The sequence below is a fragment of the Danio aesculapii genome, chromosome 6, assembly GCF_903798145.1.
Source record: "Danio aesculapii chromosome 6, fDanAes4.1, whole genome shotgun sequence".
In the NCBI taxonomy this organism is placed as follows: Eukaryota; Metazoa; Chordata; class Actinopteri; order Cypriniformes; family Danionidae; genus Danio; species Danio aesculapii.
Window position 1 is genome coordinate 59,998,083 of NC_079440.1, and position 27,965 is coordinate 60,026,047.

General features: G+C 37.8%; 1 protein-coding gene across 1 annotated transcript in view; it reads right to left on the minus strand.

Annotated features, from left to right (window-relative positions):
* Window positions 1-27,965, minus strand: part of znfx1 (zinc finger, NFX1-type containing 1) — a 32,291-nt gene that overhangs the window by 3,280 nt on the left and 1,046 nt on the right. The window contains exons 2-12 of the mRNA XM_056460630.1: window positions 25,471-25,556; window positions 22,478-24,045; window positions 22,102-22,388; window positions 21,163-21,401; window positions 15,275-15,397; window positions 14,807-14,955; window positions 11,662-11,805; window positions 8,976-9,087; window positions 6,607-6,866; window positions 3,812-3,951; window positions 1,055-1,355 (exon numbers count right to left, since the gene is read on the minus strand). Coding sequence (XP_056316605.1) covers window positions 1,055-1,355; window positions 3,812-3,951; window positions 6,607-6,866; window positions 8,976-9,087; window positions 11,662-11,805; window positions 14,807-14,955; window positions 15,275-15,397; window positions 21,163-21,401; window positions 22,102-22,388; window positions 22,478-24,045; window positions 25,471-25,537 — 3,390 coding nt within the window. The 5' untranslated portion in view covers window positions 25,538-25,556. The remainder of the gene's footprint in view (window positions 1-1,054; window positions 1,356-3,811; window positions 3,952-6,606; window positions 6,867-8,975; window positions 9,088-11,661; window positions 11,806-14,806; window positions 14,956-15,274; window positions 15,398-21,162; window positions 21,402-22,101; window positions 22,389-22,477; window positions 24,046-25,470; window positions 25,557-27,965) is intronic.

Sequence of the window (27,965 nt, forward strand, 5' to 3'; positions counted from 1 at the left end):
AAAAAATATTAATCTTTATTTTTTTATATTTTATAGCAAATATTAATAATAATAAAGAATATCAGTATTTTTTTACAAAAAGTTAAGGAAAATGATTTATTTAAAATTAATTTTAGTCAGAGCAATAATTAAATATGACTATAAAATATATTTTATTAATTTCTAATGAAAGCATTCATTTTTTAGTAACTATTAACAATAAATAATAGTATTAGTAATACTAACAGTAATCAAATTTTATTATATTGATAAAAAATAAAACAAATTTTGTTTACAATAAATAATAATAATAATAATATTAATATAATTACTAATAATTAATTTAATAATAATAATAATAATAATAAAAATAATAATAATAAATTATAAAAATATATAATAATAATAATAATAATAATAAATTATAAAATATAATAATAATAATAATAATAATAATAATAATAATAATAGTAAGTCGAAACTACTCTTTAATTATCCAAATTTTCTTTCGATTGACTGGCAGTAATTGCAGTCTTGTACCTGCTGTACATATATGATGAAGAAGATGATGATGATGATTATTATTCATTCATTCATTTTCTTTTCGGCTTAGTCCCTTTATTAATCTGGGGTCGCCACAGCGGAATGAACCGCCAACTTATCCAGCATATGTTTTACGCAGCGGATGCCCTTCCAGCCGCAACCCATCACTGGGAAACATCCACACTCATACACTACGGTCAATTTTAGCATACCCAATTTACTTGTACCACATGTCTTTGAACTATGGGGGAAGCCGGAGCACCCGGAGGAAACCCACGCAAACACGGGGAGAACATGCAAACTCCACACATGATTATCATTATTATTATTATTATTATTATTATTATTAATATTAAAATCTAATCTACTCATCATCAACTCTGAATCTAAGGACAATAATATATTAGAGATAGCTGCAGTGGTGTACCTGCTGTACATACATGATGATGATGATTATTAAGTCTAAATTAAACATCATCTACTCTGACTCTATTGACAATAACAGATCAGAGATAACTGCAGCTGTGTGTACCTGCTGGTGGTCTCCGATCAGTATGAGATGCTGGCAGGCTTTGCTGAGTGTGGTGATGGTGTGCGCCTCCAGCACTTCTGCTGCCTCCTCCACGATCACCAGCCTGGGCTGCAGCTGCTGGAGAGCCTGCCTGTATTTAGCAGCACCAGTGGTGGTCATTCCCACAACCAGTGCCTGCCGCAGCACACACAGGTCCTCATGACGGCGGATTTCGTTCAGACGCTCTGCCGCCTCTTGATACACTTGTTCAGAAGCAAGAGCTTTAGTGCGGAGATCACTGCGATAGCGCAAAACCCAGAGCCTGATGGAGAAAACATATACAGCTGAAATCAGAATTATTATTTATTCAATCATTCATTTTCTTTTCAGCTTAGTCCCTTTATTAATCTGCGGTCGCCACAGCGGAATGAACCGCCAACTTATCCAGCATATGTTTTACGCGGTGGATGTTCTTCCAGCTGCAACCCATCACTGGGAACAAATCTGAATAATTAGCCCCCCTGTATATTTAGTTCCCCAATTTCTCTAGTGTAGAGAAGATTTTTTCAACACATTTCTAATCATAATGGTTTTAATAACTCATTTCTTTTCTCTTTGCCATGATGACAGCACATAATATTAGACTAGATATTCTTCAAGATACTAATATTCAGCTTAAAGTGACATTTTAAGGCTTAACTAGGTTAATTAGGGTAAAGTTAGGGTAATTAGGCAAGTCACTGTATAACAGTAGTTTGCTCTGTAGACAATCCAAAACAAATATTGCTAAAGGGGGCCAATAATATTGACCTTAAATTATTATTTAAAAAAAAAATGTTTTAATCAATAAACGCTTTTACTCTAGCCAAAATAAAAGAAACAGAAGTACAGATTTCATTCAGCCGCTCAACATTACTAAAACTAATATTGAAAGGCATTAAATTCCCAACAATATCACAGAGACATCAAATATTTCACCTATAAACACTCGATGTATTAAGAGGTTCCACTGAAAAATACTATAAAAACTGGGATCCTCTAATTAATTTAGTCAAGAATAAAACACATCTCTTCGCTGATTTATGGTTTTTTTTGTTTAGTTTTTTTCCCCCAAAGAAAGATCTCTGCCCTTTTTATTAGTGTGTGCTTGTGTCATTTATTTTTTATGTATATTTATTTAGTTGCTTTGACAATTCATGTAAGTGCTAATGTTGTTGTGTGTGTGTTTTATTTTGGGGTTTTTTTCTCCTCCTTGGGGGTGGGATGGGGGACTGAGGGGACTTTGAATGTTCTCGTTTACCCTTAGTTATCGTTTTTTTTAAAAAGTGTAAATTATTGATATTGTTGGGGGGGGTTTGTAGACTCCACGAAAAAATAAAAATAAATAAATAAAAATAAACACTCGATGTGCATATACCATATCAATTATATCAATGCATAATTTAAAACATCAAACAACAGCAATATTGCAAACATCAAGAAAATACTCATGAGAGAATATAAAATGCAGGTATTATTATAACAAAATAGAGGAAAATTAGGGCGATAAATGAATTATGAATAATTAACTGCCATTGTGTAAATAATGTGTAATGATGTAATCCATTTACTCTAATTACAATTACATGATTTCTAAAATATGATGTAATTTTGATTACATATAATACTAAATTATAAGTATATCATGCACACGTATATACAAAATCTTGCATTTTGAAATAACTAAATAAAAAAATAATAATAATATATATATATATATATATATTACTTTTGTATGTACTTTTCACAGAAAAAAACACTTTAATGCCAGGCGACATGGTGGCTCAGTGGTTAGCACTGTCACCTCACAGCAAGAAGGTCGCTGATTTGAGTCCCGGCAGGGCCAGTTGGCATTTCTGTGTGGAGTTTGCATGTTCTCCTGGTGTTGGCGTGGGTTTCCTCCAGGTGCTCCGGTTTCCCCCACAGTCAAAACACAAGCACTACAAGGAAATTGAATAAACTAAATTGGCCGTAGTGTGTTTGTGTGAATAAGTGTGTATGGATGTTTCCCAGCACTGGGTTGCAGATGAAAGAGCATCCGCTGTGTAAAATATTTGCTGAATAAGTTGATGATTTGTTCCGCTGTGGCGACTTCTGATGAATAAGGGACTCAGCCGAATGAAAATGAATGAACACTTTAATGCCACCATAGTGTCAACCTTTGCTGGTGTGTCAAATAATAAATGAGCTGACCGGAGACACGCGTCATTACAGACATGTGACTCAGTGTTTTGATAGTTTTAATGCATTTTTGAATGTAAAATGAACTCCTGTGCTAATCTAAAATCTGGTGATTTTTTTGCTAAACTTTTCACACAGCTTTCCTAACCAAAGCATTGAGAAATGTATCCTAGCGTAAAAAAAAATGTTTAAAAAACCCTGTCAGATACAGCAGTGCAGATTTGTTGGTAAATGCTGCCATCTGCTGGACAGTGTGCATGTGTGTGTTCTTGTTTTTATACCCCAATGGGGACTTAAACCGGAGTGCACACAGACTTAAGGGGACTTGTGTCACCATAAAGACCAAAATTGAGGTCCTCATGGACAAACATGCTTATAGATCACACAGAATGAAGTGTTTTGAAAATGTAAAAATTCAGATTGTCTCCTTTAAGGGTTGGGGTAGATGAGGAGAATGTATAGTTTATATAGTAGAAACAGTCCTTACCGGGATATAGGAACAAATTTGTGTGTGTGTGTGTGTGTGTGTGTGTGTGTGTGCATGCATGTGTGTCTTACCGATACAGTTTCCATCTGTCCTTCGGACTCAGGCTCCAAACATCCCTGATACGCCTTTCTTCCTTCTCACTCATGGCTGAAGTTTTCTTCAGCTCTTTTCGAGCCATTTGCCGGAGTTTTTTCTTCTGGTGGCCTTGCATCTGAACACACACACACCAACAGGACATCAGACTATGCCTTTAAAATCAACTTTAAATTACATTCAAAAGGCATTTCATTTGCATAATTTAACAGAATATTAACAGAATATTTAGTCTACACAGTGGCTCAGTGGTTTGCACTGTGGTCTCACAGCAAGAAGATCACTGGTTCGAGTCCCGGCTGGGTCAGTTGCATTTCTGTGTGGAGTTTGCATGTTCTCCCCGTGTTGGCGTGGGTTTCCTCCGTTTCCTCCGTTCCTCCGTTTCCTCCGGGTGCTCCGGTTTCCCCCACAGTCCAAACACATGTGTGATAGGGGAATTGAAATAACTAAAACGTTCGTAGTGTATAAGTATGTGTGTGAACGTGTGTATGGGTATTTCCCAATAATGGGTTGCAGCTGGGCAGCTGGAAGAGCATTCGCTGAGTAAAACAGATGCTGGAATAGTTGGTGGTTCATTCCGCTGTGGCGACCTCTGATAAATAAAGGTACTAAGCTGAAGGAAAATGAATGAATGATGAACAGGATATTCCAGGTCTTGCATAACCCTGACCTTTATGGTGTTTTTTTTTATTTATAATAATAATTTTCAGTGCATGTAAATATACCAGGAACTGTATGCTAAACATTCACAAACTCATTTATCTTCTACAAGAGGAACAAAGCTTTGGGAAAACATGAAGACGTCCATTTTTATTTTTATCTTTACGTTTTTGTTGAATTTGTTATGCTAAATATGCTACGCTAATGTTCATTTTCTAAATATGCTACGCTAATGTTCATAAACATCATTTTATTTTTTACATAAGAAATAAAAGTCTTTGGAACAACATGCTGGATGTGCAAATGTGTGTTGATTGATTATTTAATTAATCGAAATGAGTCTATGACACAAATAATTAAGGCAGTTCTAAAGTTAAAAGTAAGTTCTAGCATGGTGTACCTAAAAAAGTGGCCGGTGAATGGTAATATGTTGTATAAAAACATTATTACAGTTGAGGGCAAAATGATTAGCCCTCCTGTGATTTTACATACATACACACACACACACATACATACACATATATATATGTATATATATGTGTATATATATATATATATATATATATATACACATACACTATACACTATTTTCAATAGTCTACAGAACAAACCATCGTTATACAATAACTTGCCTAATTACCCTAACCTGCCTAGTTAACCTAATTAACCTAGTTAAGCCTTTAAATGTCACTTTAAGCTGTATATCAGTGTCTTTAAAGTATCTAGTCAAATATTATTTACTGTCATCATGGTAAAGAGAAAATAAATCAGTTATTAGAGATGAGTTATTAAAACTATTATGTTTAGAAATGTGTTGAAAATAATCTGCTCTCCGTTAAACAGAAATTGGGGGAAACGGGGGCTAATAATTCAGACTTCAACTGTATATATATATTTATAAATTTAATATATATAAAATTTTATATTTCCCAAGTGATATTTAACCTAACAAGGAAAATTTCACAGTAGTTTTGTAGGTTCAATATAATTTAGACCCCTTATTTTTTTGGATTGTCTACAGAACAAACCACTGTTGTTGTCCTATAACTTGCCTAATTAACTTAGTTAAGCCCTTAAATTGCAGTTTAATCTGAATGTTAGTATCTTGCAAAATAAACAGTAGAAAATAAATGAGTTGTTAAAACTATTATATGTTTAAAAATGTGTTAAAAAAATGGTACTTGGAATATATATATTTTTTAAATTACAATTTTACTGTATACAAAATGTTTATGCACAAATTTTTGAATGAAACCTTTGAGGTTTTAAAAATACATTTGTGACCATGCATGACTATTTGAATTGAACAAGAGAAGGATATTTTAGTGCTGGTCATAGATTAATAGCATCCATAATAACATAAGTATTGTTAAAAAAGAATTATTTACTTATTCATAAGTAAATAACATTATGTTTCGACATAATATGTGTGTGTTATATATATATATATATATATATATATATATATATATATATATATATATATATATATATATATATATATATATATATATATATATATATATATATATGATTGTTATGTATATGTGATAGAAACAAAACTATACAAAGCAATTTTGTTACATAGATAATTCAATTTACATATAATTTGTATCATTAATTCATTTTCCTTCAGCTTAGTGCCTTTATTTATAAGGGGTTGCCACAGTGGAATGAACCGCCAACTATTCCAGCATACTTTTTACACAGCGGATGCCCTTCCAGCCGCAACTCAGCACTGGGAAACACCCATACACTCTCACATTCACACACACTCATACACTACGGTCAATTTATTTTATTCAACTCCCCCATAGCGCATGTGTTTAGATTGTGGAGGAAACCAAAGAACTGGGAGGAAACCCTCCCACAGGGAGAACACAGCTAACTGACCCAGCCGGGACTTGAACCAGCGACCTTCTTGCTGTGAGGCGACAGTGCTAACCACTGAGTCACCATCTCAAATATGTGTATATTTACATATGCATAATAAATATACAGTACACACACTTAAATTATGTCAAAAACTTTTATTTTAGATGCGATTATTTTTTGCCCAACACTAATATTTTTTTATTATATAATATATTATTTAATGCATGAATATTCATACCTGCCATTCCTGTTCATCAGCCTGAGCGTGAGTCTGTGTCTGGCTCTGGCCTGGCTGTGCTTCAGTATCATTCAGGTTTAAAGCCAGCATCAGCTCCGCCATGGCAGCAATGTTCTTCTCTTCTACTTTCATCTTATATTTGTCTTTATCTCCGTGTTCAGCGTCCACCACTATCCTCTCAGCCTGGATCAGATCTGCCTCTTCATCGATATCGATCAGCTCCTCTTCCTCCAGCTGAGCTCCATCTTCATCTGCCGCCTCTGACAAAGAAGACAGACATACTGAATTTAACAAGTTACATCATTCATTCAATTTCCTTCAGGTTAGTCCATTTATTAATCAGGGGTCACCACAGCGGAATGAACCGCCAACTATTCCAGCATATGTTTTACACAGCGAATGCCCTTCCAGCAGCAACCTAGTACTGGGGAACACCCATACACACTCATTCACACACACTAATACATTATGGCCAATTTAGTTCATCAATTCCCCTATAGCGCATGTGTTTGGACTGTGGGGGAAACCGGAGCACCCGGAGGAAACCCACGCCAACATGGGGAGAACATGCACACTCCACACAAAAATGCCAACTGGCCCAGCCGAGACTTGAACCAGCAACCTTCTTGCTGTGAGGCCACAGTGCAAACCACTGAGCCTCCGTGTCGCCCCTTACATCATTAAAGCTATATATGAATGACTTTTCTGATTACAATAAATGCATTTAATTACTCAAATAGGAATCTGTTTACTTGACTTGATGCTTCTTAAACCAAAGTCTAGAGGTGCTCCGGTGGCCCCCACAGTCCAAACACATGTGCTATAGGTGAATTGGGTAAACTAATTTGGCTGTAGTGTATGAGTGTGTGTGTGTGTGTGTGTGTGAGTGTGTATGGGTATTTCCCAGTACTGGGTTGCGGGTGGAAGGGCATTCACTGCGTAAAACATATGCCGGAATAGTTAGCGGTTCATTCCGCTGAGTTGACCCCTGATAAATTAGGGACTATGCCGAAGGAAAATGAATGAATGAAAGATCTACAGTTTGTCTTACATTTAGTAAATAAAAAATTGTATTTGTATTGCACTATTTACAGTACTTATCATTACAAAGCCGCTTTACAAAAATAATGCGGGCCCTATCATACATCCAGCGCAATGTGGCGCAAGGCGCGACGCAATAGTTGTTTGCTAGTTTTAGCTTGGCGCAAGAGTTGTTTTGACATTTTGCGTCACGTTGTTTAAATAGCAAATGCATTCGCGCTCATATGTGCACCCATAAGCGTTCTGCTCTAAAAAAGGAGGCGTGTTGAGGCGCATTGCTGGTGCATTGCTATTTTGAGGAACTTAAATAGACTGTTCAATAGACCAGAACAAAGCCGGTCTATTGTCCATTGCAGAGCACGTTAGTTGTGCGCCTCGATTGCACATTGCTTAATACACACAGGGTGTACAGCAATACACAAATATCTTTAGTAATGAAAAAGAATTAAAATATTAAAGATATATATATGATATAATAAGGATATATGATGGATATAAATATAAAAGGATTAAAATATTACAAGACATATTATTTTCTAGCCTACATCAATATAAAAACCAAACTTTCATGCCTTCTTCATCTCGGGGGGCTTTTTCAGTTTATTCATAACAATTTGCTTTTGTATAATGTTATTATTATTAGCAGTATTAATTATTATATGCAGATTTATATTTGTTTTATTAAAAACAAGCTTAGATTTGTCCACCTGTCAGGTTTTAGACCATATGGGGCACAGCATGTGTATTAGGATATAACTCAGTTGTTTTAACACACTTCATTATTAATGTTCATTTATTCGTTTGCTGGAAATTAGAACTGAATTTAGAAATAGTTTTGAAACAAATCTTTGCGCTTAAACTAATTAATTATGTATAGGCTAATGGATATCTGTGCGTACAACACGTTTCCCTATCCACGAGAGTGAAAGTGAAAGTAAAGAATGAGGAGGCTCATCTCTCATTCTCACGCTGTAGATGCTCTGTTTAACTGTTTTATTGAAGCGCTCAGTTTTTCCAAATGCACCATGGCGCGACACATCTGACTCTTAAAGGGAATGGGAGATGAGACTCTAATTGGTTTATTCTCAGAACACACCTATAACTGATTAAGAGAATAAGCTCAACCGTGTTAGACCATGCGCCATGGCGCAAAGTGGATTTTTCCGTCCTTAAAATAGCAAAAGTGGATTCGGACAAGCCCTTAATGCGTTTGCGCCCTGCGCTTTGCACATGGATCGTCAAAATAGAGCCCTGCATGTTATTACATTACGATGAAAATCAAAAAGAGTGTGTAAAGGGAGTTTTACATCATACTGACGATCACTCACCTTCTCCATCTGTTAGTTGTGGCCCCTGAAAAAAAATGGAGAATCCGATGCCGAGCCATTCCGCCATCATTGAAGGCTTCTTCTTCCCTACAGTCTCAAATCCATCACTCAACTAACACACACACACACACACACACACACACACACACACACACGCACGCACACACACACACACACGCACACACACACACACACACACAAACTTAGAAAAGTTGCTCAGGGAAAAGTGATGAATGTATTTCAAGCCACCAGATTCACAGCTTGATATCTGCTTGCCTTAAATTAATAATCAGAAATATTCTAATGTCTTGAAACGCAACAGTTTATTGAAAACGTAGACAAGATATTGGGTCTTAATGTTATTGAGAAACCCAAACCCAGAAAAAAGATGTAATTAAGTGATATTTGATAAAACACTTTCCTTTGATTGAAAACACAGAATTTGATATAGCACATTACTTGCAAAAAATGCATATACATTCATTCATTCATTTTCTTTTCGGCTTAGTTTCTTTATTAAGCTGGGGTCGCCACAGCGGAATGAACCGCCAACTATTCCAGCACGTTTTACGCAGCGGATGCTCTTCCAGCTGCAACCTATCACCACTCATTTATACACATACACTACGGACAATTTAGCTTACTCAATTCACCTATACCACATGTCTTTGGACTTGTGGGGGAAACCCAAGCCAACACGGGGAGAACATGCAAACTCCAATGCATATGCAGTTGAAGACAAAATTATTATCTCTATTATTTATTTTATTGTTTTTACTTCAGTCAGTCTAAAAGGAATAAGACTTTCTCAAGAGGAAAAATATACTATGAAATACTGTGCAATAATCTCCTTGCTCTGTTAAACATCACTTGGGAAATTTAGGGAAAGAAATTTATTTCACAGGAGGGCTAATAATTTTGTCTTTGACTATAAATATCAGGCTTTACTCTGTATCTCCAATAATATATCTTCACAAGATAACAGTTGCATGATGCATAATTTGATGTCTAAGTTTATAAAGCAATGCTTAAAATGCAGAATATCTGAATAGGTAACACTTTATTTTGATGGCCCATTTGAGTATTAGTAGTCTGTCTGCTTAATATCTGCTGATATGCTCCTTCAACAGAATTTAACTCACTATAAAAAACTTTGCAAGTACATGTCAACTTACACTAACTCTAACCTTAACCCCAACCTAACAGTCTACTTATAGTCTAATGAGAATTAGTTGGCATGTAGATGCCATGTACCTTAAATTTAACAAACAGACCATCAAAATAAAGTGTAAGCCTTGAATGTTGTTGTTATTTTTTCATATAAATATTTTGGAAGGTAAGATGTATTATTAATTATGAATAAACCTACTGGTCATTGTGTCAGTGAAGTAAGTATTCGTATTGAAATATTACTATTACAGTTGAAGTCAGAATTATTAGCCCCCCTTTGATTTTTGTTTTCTTTTTTAAATATTTCCTAAATGATGTTTAACAGAGCAAGGAAATTTTCACAGTATGTCTGATAATATTTTTCCCTCCGGAAAAAATCTTATTTGTTTTATTTCGGCTAGAATAAAAGCAGTTTTTAATTTTTTAAACACCATTTTAAGGTCAATATTATTATCCCCTTTAAATTATATATATTTTTTCGATAGTCTACAGAACAAACCATCGTTATACAATAACTTGCCTAATTACCCTAACCTGCCTAGTTAACCTAATTAACCTAGTTAAGCCTTTAAATGTCACTTTAAGCTGTATAGAAGTGTCTTGAAGAATATCTAGTCTAATATTATTTACTGTCATCAAGATTACTGTCAAAGATAAAATAAATCAGTTATTAGAGAGGAGTTATTAAAACTATTATGATTAGAACTGTGTTGAAAAAAAGCTTCTCTCTGTTAAACAGAAATTGGGGGGGAACGGTGCAAAAAATTCAGGGGGGCTAATAATTCTGACTTCAACTGTATATTAAAAAGCTGTATTTGCCAAAGTTGTTTTTCTGAAAGGCACAATAAGTAATTTTCACCACTAGATGGCGCATATTCACAACAAACAAAGGCGAAGTTTGATGATGCAGTGACTGAGGGTGAAATCATGGGAGTTGTAGTCTTCATTACGCCTTATTACATAAACTTACTGCAGAAATCATGCTGATTAGCTTAAATATTCAATGCTTAATATCATGGTAGTGTGAAGCAGAGTGAGACTGAAAGAAGTGAAGAAATTATGCAACAGCTCACAGTTCTTCAGCTCATGATAATGTGGAAAAAAGCAGCTCTGTTTTATCAGACTAAATATATTTTAGTCTTCTTTTAAAATGCTGATCTGTGCAGTCTAATAAAACACACAACATATTAAATCCTCGCTCCTTTCTTATTGAAAACCAAACTGTAAATGGATGGTGTGTGACATCATTGGTATGAACACACAGCACACACTCTGTCTCACTAGCTAAAATTGATGATTTTTGCTGGATTTGAACATTCTGCCAAACATTTAGGATAATGTAAGTACATAAGTCAGCAAAATATGCTACACTGCACTAGAAGTTTTAGGAAGCTTTAATGAAAAAATCTAATCATACATACTGTGCCTTTAACCTGTGCAGCTGCTTATCTCAGATGTTCAGAGAAAAACATCATAATGCAAAATATAGCTTGATATTCAGCATGTTTTGACTCACGGGCTGTAGACACAGACTGTGCCAGTGCTGTTCAGAGATGTACTTTTCCAAGAAGTCTTCTTTGAGGACGCCTCGCAAGCTGCACTCGAGCTGAGCCGACTGCGCCTTTAAAAGAGTTTCTGCTTCCTGCATATTATTACTGATCTGTGGACAAACAGCAAAACTCATTATAAGAATCATTGACATGTTATTAGATATAACCTTTGGATGTGTCTTCTGGCATTTTTACAGAAATAGATGACAAATATTTACACCCAATCACTGCCACGCATTTTATTTAAGCCTTTAATATGTGATACATGCACCTAATTAGATTACTAAGTAAAAATATTGGTTACACTATTTTAAAAAAATGTAAAAAAAAATAAATAAATAATAATAATAAATAATAAAAGAAAATAATAATAATAAAAAAATAATAAAATAATAACAAATAATAATAAAAATCATAATTTATGTAATTTCTAACATTTTTTACTTTTTAATTTTTTTAAATAAATTATTTTATTAGTAAACATAATTTTAAATGCATTTAGTAAGATCAGTAAATATAATTATTCAAATATAATTATGTATATAAGGAGTTCATTTGCAAAAACAATTTTTGTATATTTTTGAAAAAATAAATAAATAAAAAATAAATTAATAATAATAATAATAATAATAATAATAATAATAATAATAAATACTTCATTAATTTATTCATTCATTAATTTTTCTTTGGCTTAGTCCCTTATTTATCAGGGGTCACCACAGCGGAATGAACTGCCAACTATTTCGGCATATGTTTTACACAGCGGATGCCCTTCCAGCCGCAACCTAGTACTGGGAAACACCCGTACACACTCACATTCACACACACACTCATACACTACGGCCAATTTAGTTCATCCAATTCACAAATAGCGCATGTGTTTTGACCAAGCGGCAACCTCCCGCTCTCCTTCGGGAAGCCAATACGGAAGTAACTAAAACTGCAATTCATCGACTCGCCTTAGGGGGGCTGGCTCCAGGAAGTCCAGGTCATTTCTGACTGCAATGGGAAATTGGCCATTTTTACAGCTGATAAAAACATGTTTACAGCCTGCACAAAAGATGACTTTGGTGTATATAGCTATTATTACCCTTCATGACAACTGTGAGGGGGTGAATTGTTTTATAACTCATTCGTTTCGTTTTTATTAAGTTATATTAAGTTTGCATAATTAAGGGCGTGGCCACTTGAGTGACAGCTAGGTCTCACTGCTCGCTGTCTCATCACCTCAGCTGATTACGGCTAATTAGCCACTGATCTCGGCATATTCATCATATTTTTGTGTTTGTTAATGTTTCTTTACACAGTCAATTGCCTTTTAGGATTATTTCCTACAATTATCAGATGATATGGTATGCTGTGTGCACACTGTGTGTTCATAAACCATTCAAGTTGCCTCCATTTCCCAGGTGAGTGAAGTTATATGCTTATATACCATCTCTATAAATGTGTGTGTTTTATTTAAGATCATTTATCATTTATAATGTTCTTTAGACCCATAAAGCACTCCAGAATCTGACAGACTGATTAGCTGTAGGCTCTAGAACAGTCATCTGAAGCGTTATCATACAGTGTTATGCTGGAGTTCATCAATAGTCTTGCATTTACTAACTCAGACTATATTTAAAGTGTTTGGATGCAATTCACATTTTCCTCCTGTAGATAAACATCTTAAGAACAATGCTTAGTGGCTCAGTGTGTTACAACAGTGTTTTTAAAAGACTAAACACTTTATTGATATAGTTTACAACCAAGCACTTGTGGTCAGAACACAAACGAGCCACAGGTAATAAAGTATTAAGTGTTCACCCAAAGTAAAGTCTGTCTGCCAGGTCTAAGCAAAATGCCAGCAGGTGTCTGTAGCTCCGCTCACTCTCCGCCTCTTTGCCCTTGTTTGGTATCCCGCCATGGGTGCGAAAACAAAATGGCGGCGATTGGCCGCGCCTACCTGTAGCTTCATTTGCAGTGTTCAGAAACTTATGGATGACGTCACGGATACTACGTCCATATCTTTTATAGTCTATGGTTTGGACTGTGGGGGAAACCGGAACACCCGGAAGAAAATCCACGCCAACACGGGAAGAACATGCAAACTCCACACAGAAATGCCAACTGGCCCAGCCGGGACTCGAACCAGTGACCTTCTTGCTGTGAGGCAACAGTGCTAACCACTAAGCCACCATGCCGCCCCAACAAATATCGTTGACATGTTATTAGATACAACTTTTGGATGCATCTCCTGGCTTTTTACAGACGTAGGAGACAAATATAAACACACAATCAAATCTTGGGTGCATTATTAGACATTTTAATTAACCATAAAATATGTGATAATCATGCCATTAATTAGATTATTCAGGAGAAATGTTGGCTACATATTATTTAAAAAAGAACACATTTATGCAGATATGAAAAATAAAACTTTTCTGAATTTTATGTGTCGTTTCAAACACTTTCTCTAAGCATTTTTATTTAGAGCAAATTATTTTATTACAGACCTGTGATAATGGAGAATTTTTTTAATATAACTATATATATGAAGAGTTTATTTGCAAAAACAATTTTAGGATTTTTTTAAATCATGATAATGTACTAAAAACACGATAACATAAAACATTCATTAAAAATAATAATATTCTTCATAAATCCTTTTATATATATATATATATATATATATATATATTTACACATTTACAATTGTTTAAAAAACAGAAGTTATCTGTTTTTACAAAACAAACTCATCATATATAATTAAAACAAACTCATCATATATAATTAAAACAAACTCATCATATATAATTAAAACAAACTTTTAAATAAAATTAAATGTCATGATAAAATATAAGCTGTCATGATAAAATATAAGCTGTTCATAGCTAATACAACCTGTATATAATGTTGATAGTACATCCATCTGTAAATATCACCATAGTTTTTCTATAACTGCACTTTATAACTTATACCTGTATCCTGCACTTGCTGCTATTGCACTGCTGGTTAGACCTAAACTGCATTTATTGCCTTGTACTTGTACATGTGTAATGACAATAAAGTTGAATCTAATCTAATCTAATCTAATCTAATAAGTGTTGTCTATAGGAAATGGCTTACTTCATGGTGAGCTCGTCGCAGGTGCTGCGGCAAATTTTTGCGGAAGTCTTTGAACCTGGTCAGCTCTCTTAGACCGAAACGCTTCAGAGATTCACTGTTACTTCGACCTCCAACTCTTACAATCCCGTCTTTTAGGAAGCCATGGATACCTGCGAGGTATACAAAAGTTGTTAAATATCATTTAATAAACATATAGAGTTAAACTTCACTGAATTAATCCAAATCTCTATGGAGAAGACATCAAATCCTAAATCTTGTGTTCCTGTTTCCTGTAAGAAGTGCTTCCAAGAAAATCTCCTTGGAGATTCATGACATGTGAGATTAGCGTTGTCTTTTTCACATGAGATCTCATTTGTGACCTATGGGGAATCCCATCCCACTTGTTTCTGTTACTACCCACAAAGCACTGAGAAATAAGCTACAAGAACTTATGACTATGAGATACTGTATGCATGCATAGCACCATACCTTCCAGAAACTGGTCAAGAGCATGATTGGTATAGCAGACCACCAGCATAGGGCAACCATTTGACCAGGCCTGGTGGTTCTTTAGCAAAGCCTGAGCGATCTTCAGTCCTACATGCGTCTTGCCTGCAAACAAAAACACAGACAGGACATTCAAATGTTTGTTTTACCAGGTGTCTTTGTAATACAGAACTTGGGGTTTTTAAATATCCCAATATTGTGTCTCTAACAAGAGTTTTCAATGCATCTAATGTCAAAAAACATTGTATTTTCTTAGAATATGCATTTATTATTAGAATCTGTTAGCAATAGGGATGTAACGGTATTGTAAATACCGTCGTACCGCAATAGCAATTTTTTTGATATTACCGCGGTCGCACAACTCAATAAAACTATAGGTCTTCTGAGAAAAGTTTGGCGAATGGAGCGAATGGGTGGTAGCGGGAACTACAATTCCCAGGCGTGGCCATCATCCCTTCCAGTCTGTTGTCGCTTCAGATCCAGTAATGTGCTGCTAGTAGCGGGGAAGGAAAAGAGCTGGAAATGATCGAACCTAAAGCGGATTTTAAATCGGATGTGTGGCAGCATTTCGGTTTCTCTCTAAAAAGATACAAGAAAGGAGAAAAGGTGACAGACAAAGAAAAGACGGTATGCAGGCACGGCCAGATTGTGGTGAAATACAAGTCGGGGAATACGACTAACAGTCAAGGGCACAGCGGAACACAGCACACTGCTCGGATTGATGCAGACATTGACTTGTACCGCAAAGAGACCTCTATCTCTCTCATGGCTTGTCCTCTCGAGTGGTGGAGAGACAATGTACAATGTTACCCACTGCTGTCAACCTTGGCCAAGTCATATCTCTCTGTCCCAGAAACCTCAGTCCCAAACCAGAGGTTTTTTTTTTGTTGCAGGGTAACATTGTAAATGCCCAGAAATCTCAGCTTATACCAGATTATGTTCATATGCTAATTTTCCTTAAAAAAACCTGTCTCTGTCTGAATAAGTGAGTGTGTAAGTGAATGAGGTGAGTGTTCTCAAATACTCACTCAGCACATGGTCCAGCTGCAATAAGTATGCTGCTATTTTTATTTTTTCTGAGTTTTCAACAATACTACATTGAAACTTTATTTTTTTTTTACATGGTTTAATAATTGGAAAAATTTAAGTTCCTGTTTCAAAGTTTACAGATAGATGGCTAATTTGTATGCCATTGATATGTTCAGTGCTCAGGTAAACTGTTTAATAAACACTTCTGGCACTTTTAGTTTTCTTTTTCCTGTAAATGATTCAATTTCAACCGTACTGTGCCATTCATACCGAGGTATTACCGTATAGTGAAATTCTGATACCGTTACATCCATAGTTTGCAATGATGTTGATACAGTTCATTTAAATCAATTATCTGAGATTAAGGTTTGTAAACCCCTCCCGTCCATTTGTTTTGATTATTCTTTCCGTATCTATTGTGTTCACAGACAGATGGCTAATATGCAAATATATTACTTTGATCTTGCTGACATCAATAGCAGGTAAAAAAAGTTTACATTGAAAGACAGCTATATTACAAAACCAAAAATAAGATATTTTTCAAAAACACATATGATCTACAGTTACGTGGGTCTGTGTTGTATTTAATTCATTTATTTATTTGTTGCGGGTTTGTGCTTGTTGCGATTGAGTTATAGGAGGAGTTTCCTACCCGGCTTGTCTAGGATTGCATGACGCCCTTGATGTCACGGGGGATTCCCAGTATATAAAGCTGACCGCAATGGCGGTTCAGTCTCTCTCTCTTTCTGTCTCTCGCTCTCCTGCTGTTCGGTGGTGGCTTGCGCTCACGCGGTCTGGCTGGCGGTGCTCCGCATGCCAGGCGATCCATCTACATGCCGCTCTCCTTAGAATTTTGTTATTGTTAACCTTTTGTTAACTAGTTTGTTTATTTTGATACTTTGTTTTTATAGCAGGTAGTGGATTATTTTTCATAGTCACGTTTTGGTATTTATTTAGTTTAGTGAAGGTAAGCAGTGGCCCGGAAGACTCACCTGTTTTTTATTCCTTTTACGAGAGTTGTAGGTAAGATCTGTCCATTTAAAAACAGTATAGTCAGAGACCTGTTTCCTTAGCTGCCCTACCTGTCTATTTGATTTCTGTTTTGTTAATGTTTTGATTATTATTTTTGTGAATTTAAGAGTATTGACGGTACGTCAATTTATTAATTCAGTCGTCTGTGTCTTTCATATGTTCGGCTCAAACCTTGGTTGTTGTTCGAGCCAGTGTTGAGTTTTAGGCCGTAACAAAGACACAGACGACTGAATTAATAAATTGACGTACCGTCAATACTCTTTAATTCACAAAAATAATAATCAAAACATTAACAAAACAGAAATCAAGGATGGACAGATCTTACCTACAACTCCCGTAAAAGGAATAAAAAACAGGTGAGTCTTCCGGGCCACTGCTTACCTTCACTAAACTAAATAAATACCAAAACGTGACTATGAAAAATAATCCACTACCTGCTATGAAAACAAAGTATCAAAATAAACAAACTAGTTAACAAAAGGTTAACAATAACAAAATTCTAAGGAGAGCGGCATGTAGATGGATCGCCTGGCATGCGGAGCACCGCCAGCCAGACCGCGTGAGCGCAAGCCACCACCGAACTGCAGGAGAGCAAGAGACAGAGAGAGAGAGAGAGACTGAACCGCCATTGTGGTCAGCTTTATATACTGGGAATCCCCCGTGACATCACGGGCATCATCCAATCCTTGACAAGCCGGGTAGGAAACTCCTCCTATAACTCAAGCGCAACAAGCACAAACCCGCAACAAATAAATAAATGAATTAAATAAAACACAGACCCACGTAACATCTACTCTTTAAAATCTAAAGCCAGAGACGTTGTTATAATATCTTGACCCCCTGAACAGTGCATTGACTCAAACCCGCTTAAATCAGCCTGATACTGATCCCCAGTCTCCTTATAGCCCTTGGAATAGTTCCATTATTCCATTTGTTCCATTATGGTTAAATGTAGACCGTTTTATCTGCCACGGGAGTTCACCTCCACCATAATAACTGCTGCTTATATCCCTCCCGACGCTGATGCCAAGCTTGCTATGAATGAACTTCATGCAGCCATCAGCAAACAACAGACTGCTCACCCGGAGGCTGCTTTTATTGTTGCGGGGGATTTTAATCACTCAAACTTAAAGACAGTGCTCCCCAAATTCCATCAGAACATTTTCTGCCACACAAGGGGAAACAAAACTTTAGACCAAGTTTACACAAACATGGCTGAAGCATATGCTGTGACCCCCCTCCCCCACTTGGGTCAATCAGATCACCTTTGTTTGTTTCTCACCCCCAAATACTCACCCATCGTCAACCGTGTGAAGCCATCAGTAAGGACCATCAAAGTGTGGCCAGCGGGGGTGGACTCCACACTCCAGGACAGGTTTGAACACACAGACTGGAGTATGTTTGCTTCCCAGGCCACATGTGGCTCTCACACAGACATTGACAGTTACACTTCCTCTGTTCTGGAATATATCAACACCACCATAGACAGTGTTACAACCCAGAAACAGATCACCACATACCCAAATCAAAAGCCATGGATGAACAAGGAGGTGCGCCTCCTGCTGAAGGCACGCAACACTGCATTCAGATCAGGGGATGCACAGGCCTACAGCACTTCCAGGGCTAATCTGAAGAGGGGCATCAAAAAGGCCAAGCACTGCTACAAGCTAAAGCTAGAGGAGCACTTTTCCAACTCTGATCCTCGGCGCATGTGGCAGGGCATCCAGGCCATCAGCAACTACAAACCGAGCCAGTCCACCCCCACAGCCACAAATGTCTCCTTCCTGAACGAGCTAAATGACTTTTATGCCCGCTTTGAAAGAGACAATACAGAACCCTACACCAGGAACACTACCTCAACCGACCACTCACCTATCACACTCACCTCCTCAGAAGTCTACACCGCACTGAGTCGGATCAATGTGCGTAAGGCTGCTGGACCAGACGGTATCCCTGGGCGCGTCCTCAAAGCATGTGCAGAACAGCTCACTGGGGTGTTCACAGACATTTTCAACCTGTCACTTAACCTAGCAACTGTGCCAACATGCTTTAAAACCACCTCTATTGTGCCGGTGCCCAAACACTCCAGCCCAACATGCCTGAATGACTACCGCCCTGTAGCACTCACACCCATCATCATGAAGTGCTTCGAGCGGTTGGTCCTGGCACATCTGAAAGACTCTCTGCCATCCACACTGGACCCACATCAGTTTGCCTACCGTGGCAACAGGAGCACAGAAGATGCCGTCTCCATAGCACTGCACTCTGTCCTCACACACCTGGACAATAAAAACACTTATGCACGAATGCTGTTTGTTGACTTCAGCTCAGCATTCAACACTGTCATACCCTCTAAGCTACTGATCAAACTTAGAGACCTGGATATCAACACGTCTCTCTGCAACTGGGTTATGGACTTTCTGACTAACAGACCTCAGAATGTTAGATCAGGCCACATCTGCTCCACCACCGTCACACTCAACACTGGTGTACCACAGGGCTGCGTGATGAGCCCCTTCCTCTACTCCCTTTTTACCATCGACTGTAGGCCTGTGAACAGATCCAACACCATCATCAAATTTGCAGATGACACCACAGTGATTGGTCTAATCAGCAATAATGATGAGACTGCCTACAGGGAGGAGATACAGCATCTGGCCACTTGGTGCACCGACAATAATCTGCTCCTTAACACCAATAAGACCAAGGAGCTCATTGTGGACTTCAGGAAGGGACGAACAGGCTCGGATGATCCCATCCACATTAATGGGATGGCCGTTGAGCCTGTCTCATCCTTCAAGTTCCTGGGGACCCAAATCTCAAAGGACCTTTCCTGGACCACCAACACCTCCAGCCTGGTCAAGAAGGCTCACCAGCGCCTATTCTTCTTGAGGCAACTAAAGAAGAACCAGCTTTCATCAGCCGTCCTGGTGAACTTCTACCGCTGCACAATAGAAAGCATCCTGACCAACTGCGTCACAGTCTGGTATGGAAGCTGCTCTGTTGCTGAGCGTAAGGCACTGCAGCGGGTGGTGAAAACTGCCCAATGCATCACAGGGACTACACTGCCAGCCATAGAGGATATCCAGAAGAAACACTGTCTGCGCCGAGCACGCAGTATTCTTAAAGACACCTCTCACCCTGCTCACAGACTGTTCTCTCTCCTGCCTTCCGGCAGGCGCTTCAGGCTCCCCCGGACAAAAACCAGCAGACTGAGGAACAGCTTTTTCCCCAGAGCTGTCTTCCTTTTGAACTCTGCCCCTCACTGACTCTTTTGCCCCCCCAATACACCCCCCACACTCCTCTAACTTATACTCCTCACAATCACTGCACTATTTAACATTTGCACATTTAAAGTTTGCACATATTCATTCATTGCACTGATTCATTTACTTGAACTGTACATACCCACAGCACATGGACATTTGTAATTTGTAATTATGTTTATCTATCTGCCACTCCTGATTATTAATAGCATCCTGTACATATATTCATTTATGCAAATCTCTGTTCATAGCCAATACAACCTGTATATAATGTTGATAGTACATCCATCTGTAAATATCACCATAGTTTTTCTATAACTGCACTTTATAACTTATACCTGTATCCTGCACTTGCTGCTATTGCACTGCTGGTTAGACCTAAACTGCATTTCGTTGCCTTGTACTTGTACATGTGTAATGACAATAAAGTTGAATCTAATCTAAATCTAATCTAATTATTCCCTTATTACAATATCCTCACTTAAACTAATCAATCAGTATAGCACATTAAACCCCATCTCTGTATGGTAACAGATTACTCACCTGTTCCTGGTGGTCCTTGAATGATGGCCAACTCTTTGGTTAAGGCCAGTTTAAGTGCTTGAAGTTGGCTTTCATCGAGACCCATTTTTTCCTCATCAGGCCAGGCATTTTGGGTCAAAGGATTGAAGGGTGGAATCTTCCCCTGCCCTTCTGCTGCGATGCATGACAGATCATATGATCTTCCTTCCACCCGGAGATAAGCTGGAGGATCTACATCTGTTTTGCATTCCACAATGTACCTACAACAACATCATTTCACATTACTCATGCTAGAACTTCAAAGAGGTTTGGTGTGGTGTTTGCCAATTGTACACAGATTATTTCTTGGGGTAACCATACATTCCAAACACATCTAGGTTACTTATATTGACTAAATATCTAGATTTTGCTTCTTATTGCTTCTATACCGTCTAATCTCTCTCATGGTATTTTGTTATCAAAAAACAATCAGTGTATGCAGAGCCACTTAAATGAACCCATAATATGTGTGCATATTTGCATTGCATTGATCATTCTCTATAGATTCCACCTTCCCACACATCACAAATGGTTGATTATGTATAATACCAACACATTTTGGCAATCATTACATTCAGCAGGTATGAAAACAAGCCAAATCATCTAAAAATTACTATTGTTCAGATCTGGATCCAACAACAAGACTTTGCAGAGAGCTCATCTGACTTGAAACCAAATAGAGAAACTCTGCAAATCACCCAGAACACCTAAATCAGACTGCAATGACCTAGCAACATAGAATTAAGCTCTCTCGCAGTAAGCTTGTTCACCTACTTGAATTCACCTTGAACTTGAATTCACCTAAATTCCACCCATGACTCCCTAGCAAATTAGCAATCACAAAACATTACAAATACCTCAACTACCCACAGAATTCTACACATATAAGTAAGAGTAATGTTTTTTTTTTAGTCTGCATACCTTTGAAAGGGAACATCATTCTCATCTTGCTCCTGGAGGCCCTCTAGGACATATCGGTAGGCCTCAAAATAAGCTGTTGTCTCGACCATCAGGAATGAGTCTGAGGGCTGAACCCTGGCCAGAGCGGCTCTGCTGTCCGGAGAAAAACAGAGATTCACCTCTCCCTGTCTCAGTAGCTTTGGATCGCGATCGGTCACAGTGGCAAACAGGAAGGTTTCGAAGTTGTCCATGGAGAGGCAGACAAGGGATCCGTAAAGCAGGCGTTTGGAATTTTCCCACCGGACAAACTGCAATTGAAGTTATAATTAAATAAACTAATTGTAGGAACATTGAGTTTTCTCAGATAACAGAAAAGAGACTTGTAATTTGCAATTACCTGAAGACGCCGTGTGTCAAACTTCACTTTGTAGGCAATTCCCATTGATGTGCAAAGTGGTAAAATCACTCGGGTGTCAAAGTAGACTCTGATGTCATCAAATTGCCTATTTTTCATTGGTATTCCATTAGTTTTCTCAGTGTGGTGAATCCTCAAAAGCTCCTTGACACCCTCCCGCAGTGGCCTCACAAAATCTTCACGCAGAAGTCGAAAGTGTGTGTCTAAATAGATGCGAGCGTTAGGGAAACTTTGAGAGATTATGTTGGGCCTCAGGAAAGGTTTCTGATCAAGGTGGAACTCCTCAAAGGAGGGATAAATGCTCATCATCCTGAAGTCTTCCTCTCCAGGTGGGGCATCCTCGTCAGCTGTTAGGAATGAGTATTTATCTGAACGTAAAGTGCCTTCCCTTGATTTCTCTTGGAGATGGTTTACCAAACCCTGCACCCTCTCCAAGTCCTGATCAGTATTGGTGAGAATATCCACACCAGAGGCACGCAATTGGTTGATGGTTGGTTTTAAAAGAGTCACCAACATGGAGACCGAATGCACAGAACTTTGTGGAAACATGTTGAGAACATCAGAGACAAGGCTGATGATGTTGCTCAAATGCTGGGGATACTGATCCCTTCGGGCTTGCATGTAATCGGACATCATTCCAGTTACATGATGTGGCAGAATGCTAAGAAAAAACTGAGAGTCCTTGACAACGCGGGCCAAGTGCATCACTGTTTTGCGGTCAATTCGAGACTGGAAAGCCTTGCAGAGAACCTGACAGACCAGCTGCACCAAGTCATTTCTCATCACCTTTTCCTCAAGCAGATTCCTAAGTCCAGTGCTAGATGAAAGAGTAATGGCCACCTCAGATGCTTCTTTCTCAAGCAGACCTTCGAGTGTTTTATACCCAAGTGTGCGTACCTCAGGGGGGCAATCTCTCCCTCTTCCTCTCCCATGACCCCCTCTACCTCTTTGAGATTCTGTTCGTGCTTCACCTTGTGGACTGGCTCTTAAATCACTCATACTTCCACTTGTTCTTTGGAGATTCATGCCTTCAATGTTGTTTCTTGTATTCATGGGTTGTAGCATTGAAGAAGGGGCCATATTTAAATCCATCAACCCAGGAAGAGATCTCCCAAATTTCCCTTGGTAAGGTGAAGGTAAATTTGTTGCACCTCCCATTATTATAGGACGATGGACAGCATTTCCCTGATAATGTTGCTTGTATTCTCCTTTCCTCTGTCCTCTTCCTCTTCCATCTCCTCCTCTTGCACCTTGAGCCATTCCATCTGTCCATCTTTCCCACTGGCTGTTTGTACTTCCATCAGAGTGTTGGTGACTCCTATCACCTCGACCCCTTCTGTCCCCTCCACTTCCTCTTCCTCCTCCTGTGCCTCGTCCATCTCCTCTTCCTCCTCGTCCACCTCCTCCTCCTCGGCCACTTCCTCTTCCCCCACCTCCTCTTCCTCCAGCTCTTCCTCCTCCCCCACCTCCTCCGCCTCCTTCCCCTCGGCCATTTCCTCTCCCTCGATTGGGAGACACACTAGCTTGTCTGCGGCCAGGCACAGAACCATCTGTTAAATAAAATTGTGTAATATAATTATCAAGTACAAAGATGTTAGAGCTATAGCCAAAAAAAAAGTTCGAGAAATTGATTCTGCATTGATTCAGAGATTTTTAAAACCCAATTGCTATTCTCTCTTTAATCGATTCTGAGATTTATTTCTAACAGCAGGTAGCACTGTATGCTTTACAAACAGCTAAACTCTGCTAGCATCCAATTTCTCACAAAAACCACTTGAAACTAAAATGATAAATGTAAGAAAATGTAAGAGTGTTCATAGTGAGCTGCTCGCAATCACAACATAAAAGCCAACTTACATTATTCACCATTACATTATTCAAGCGCTCTTCCTTGGTAGCATTTGAGTGTATAATTAAAACCTAGCCTAGAGTGTCATCTGCTGTTAAAAACTACCCAAGAGTGGCATCTGCTGTTAAAAACCATTGGTCCTCAACAATATTTTCAGCCAATCGGCTTTCTAATGTTTACAATTACTCTCATTGGTTGGTGGTTCTTGATTCACACACAGTGAGCGGCGAAAATAAATAATGGCATAGTGGCCAACCTAACTAATATTTGTATTTTCAAATTGGCAAAGAGGCAGCTAGTCACTCATATTTTCTTTTCTAAAACCACGAGTAAATCTGATAATGAACCTGCTCAAAAGAGACCTTGAGAAGATCAAACTGCGCGAACGGATCAGGATAGTAGGAGACAGAAGCAAAGCGATCTCAAGTCAGTCAGAAAACATGACAGGTGAGGTAACTGTGGGCTCTTCTTGAAGATGAGAGTGAGTGAATAATTTCATTATTATTTTCTCACTTGGCACATAATAGTGAAGTGAATTGAATAGTGAATCATATTCTGCCCTCCAATCCACCTCAGCATGGATCAACGTTTATGTTTGTAGCTACATGTTTTTATTATCCATGACTGACCTATAACGTTATATGGCACAAAATAATTAAAGACCGTTCAGAAATGTGATGCTCTTTTTTGCACTATCACCATTGTCATGTTCCAGGAAAACTGACATTGTTTGGTGGAAGTCAGTCATGGTAACTTTTATTTCTTGGTTTTGTTCCGGGAATTATTCATTTACAAATTAAGCACTGATCTTGTGTTAAAAATTAGCCTTGAGCGCCATATGATGTAGCTAAAACTAGCCTGAAATCCAGTCTGCTGTTAAAAACTACCCTAGAGCGCCAGCTGGTGTTAAAAACTACCCTAGAGCGCCACCTGCTGTTAAAAACTACCCTAGAGCGCCACCTGGTGTTAAAAACTACCCTAGAGTGCCATCTAATGTAAAAACTAGCCTAACGCACAAATCTACTATTAAAAACTTCAGACTCTGTTCAAGAGGGAATAGCAATGTATTTAGATTTTCACCACATCTCTAAAAGAGCAGCAAAATAGTTTAAAGAAAGACTTTTACCTCTTCTTGGAGGGACACTGAAGCCCCCTCTTCCTCTTTGTGGTCCTCCTCCTCTTGGATTTGCCATTCTATAGTGAAATTTACCTCTGAAAATTAGTTATACACAGTGATAATCAGGACTATTTTTCTTGGTAAACACCTGCAGTACATTTCCTTTCCCATAGGTGTCTGAAATCTTGTATTTAATGCATTGATTTGTCTAGATGTTCTCTGTAACTTTAGTACATTTCTTGAATCTTCTTTTAAAGTTTATTTCTCGAAGAAATTTTGATAAACAGCATCACACAGTCCTCTGAAATATTAATGAATATGACAATGCAGTCAGATTGTCAAGTCATTGTTCAGAAACATGAAATGCTTTGTCATAATGTCTCTTTTCTAATGTCAATAGATGTACTACTAAGCTAAACTATACAACAGTGAATCAGTAACATATTTTGATTAACACAATTATTTGTCTTCAATAGCATTGTATGTATCAAATCACTGGAAAAGGTGGATTTGAGATTTTTTTTTTTTAAAGTCACCAGAACAATAATATCTCTTTACAATGAACAGTGTTTAATGAAATTTCATTAATCACTGTAATAGTGCAAAAATATATGTACCCACTGCACAGACACATTTATATACATATTCACAGCCCACACATATTTTATACTGCTTAACTTTTTTAGGTACACCTGTCCAACTGCTTGTTAACGCAAAACTTTTATCAGCCAATCACATGACAGCAACTCAATGCATTTAGGCATGTAGACATGGTCAAGACGATCTGCTGCAGTTCAAACTGAGCATCGGAATGAGGAAGAAAGGGGATTTAAGTGACTTTTGAACGTGGCATGGTTGTTGGTGCCAGACGAGCTGGTCTGAGTATTTCAGAAACTGCTGATCTACTGGGATTTTCACGCACAACCATCTCTAGGGTTTACTCAGAATGGTCTGACAAAGAGGAAATATCCAGTGAGCGGCAGTTCTGTGGGCACAAATGCCTTGTTGATGCCAGAGGTCAGAGGAGAATGGCCAGACTGGTTCCAGCTGATAGAAAGGCAACAGTAACTCAAATAAGCACTCGTTACAACAGAGGTCTGCAGAATAGCATCTCTGAATGCATGTCCAACCTTGAGGCAGATGGGCTACAGCATTGTTGGAAATTACACATTTCCGTTGCGAAATGCGGAGGGCTTTTTTCTTTCCATTTAATGTGCGGTATAAAATTCCATTAAAAGAGCACTCTTCCACCAGTCCCTGTATCAACAACCTTCATTATTGATTTCCGTCTTCAACATGATTTATTTACAACACATCTTTAAACATAATAGTTTAACTAACTCATTTCTAATATCTACAATTTTATCTTCCCTATAGTGACAGTCAGTGCATAACATTTTACTAGTTATTTATAACATTTTACCCCCCAGTTTCTCTGGTCTAGAACCACCACTGACTATAACATGTAAGACAGGATCATGAAGGGAACATTCAAAAAGCAACTCATGTAAACACCTTGATCATACCATTGTCTTATTCAGATTAATTCAAATCATTAGATTACTGATAACCACGTAAACATAGTCACAAGCCCCAACCCTAGACAAAAGGAGTTCAGTATTTTGCTGACAGCCTTTCCACAGGTCAGTAGTAAGCTGATGTAATTTCATAATGCAAATCTTAAATTCATGCTAACCAACAAATGATCAAAGGAAATATATTCATGTAATTCAAATATATGAAATATGAATTGATGTTTACTTTAAACTTTAATATTGTTCTATTAAAATTAATTTTTTTTAAAGATTTTGTCAAATAAAAGATTTTTCTAGAGTCATCCACCATAATTTTGTGGCTCAAAAGTATCAGTTCAGGTACCGTTTTGGCACTGTACTGTTTTAGAAGTATCGATTTAGCACCGGTATCGAAATGGCCCCTAAACAATACCCAACCCTAATCAACGGTTCAGGCTGGTGGTGGTGGTGTAATGGTGTGGGGGACATTTTCTTGGCACACTTTGGGTCCATTAGTACCAATTAAACATCCTGTCAACCCCACCGCCTACCTGAGTATTGCTGCTGACCATGTCCATCCCTTTATGACCACAGTGTACGCATCTTCTGATGGCTACTCCCAGCAGGATAACACACTAAGTCATAAATCATCTCAGACTGGTTTTTTGAACATGACAATTCACTGTACTCAAATGGCCTCCACAGGAGATTCAACGGGAGATTCACATCATGGATGTGCATCTGACAAATCTACAGCAACTGCATGATGCTATCATGTCAAAATGGAGCAAAATCTCTGAGGAATATTTCCAGTAGCTTGTTGAATCTATGCCACAAAATATTAAGGCAGTTCTGAAGCCAAATGGGGGTGCAACCCAGTGCTAGCAAAGTGTACCTAATAAAGTGGCCAGTGAGTGTATATAAATATACATACATTAGATAGATAGATAGATAGATAGATAGATAGATAGATAGATAGATAGATAGATA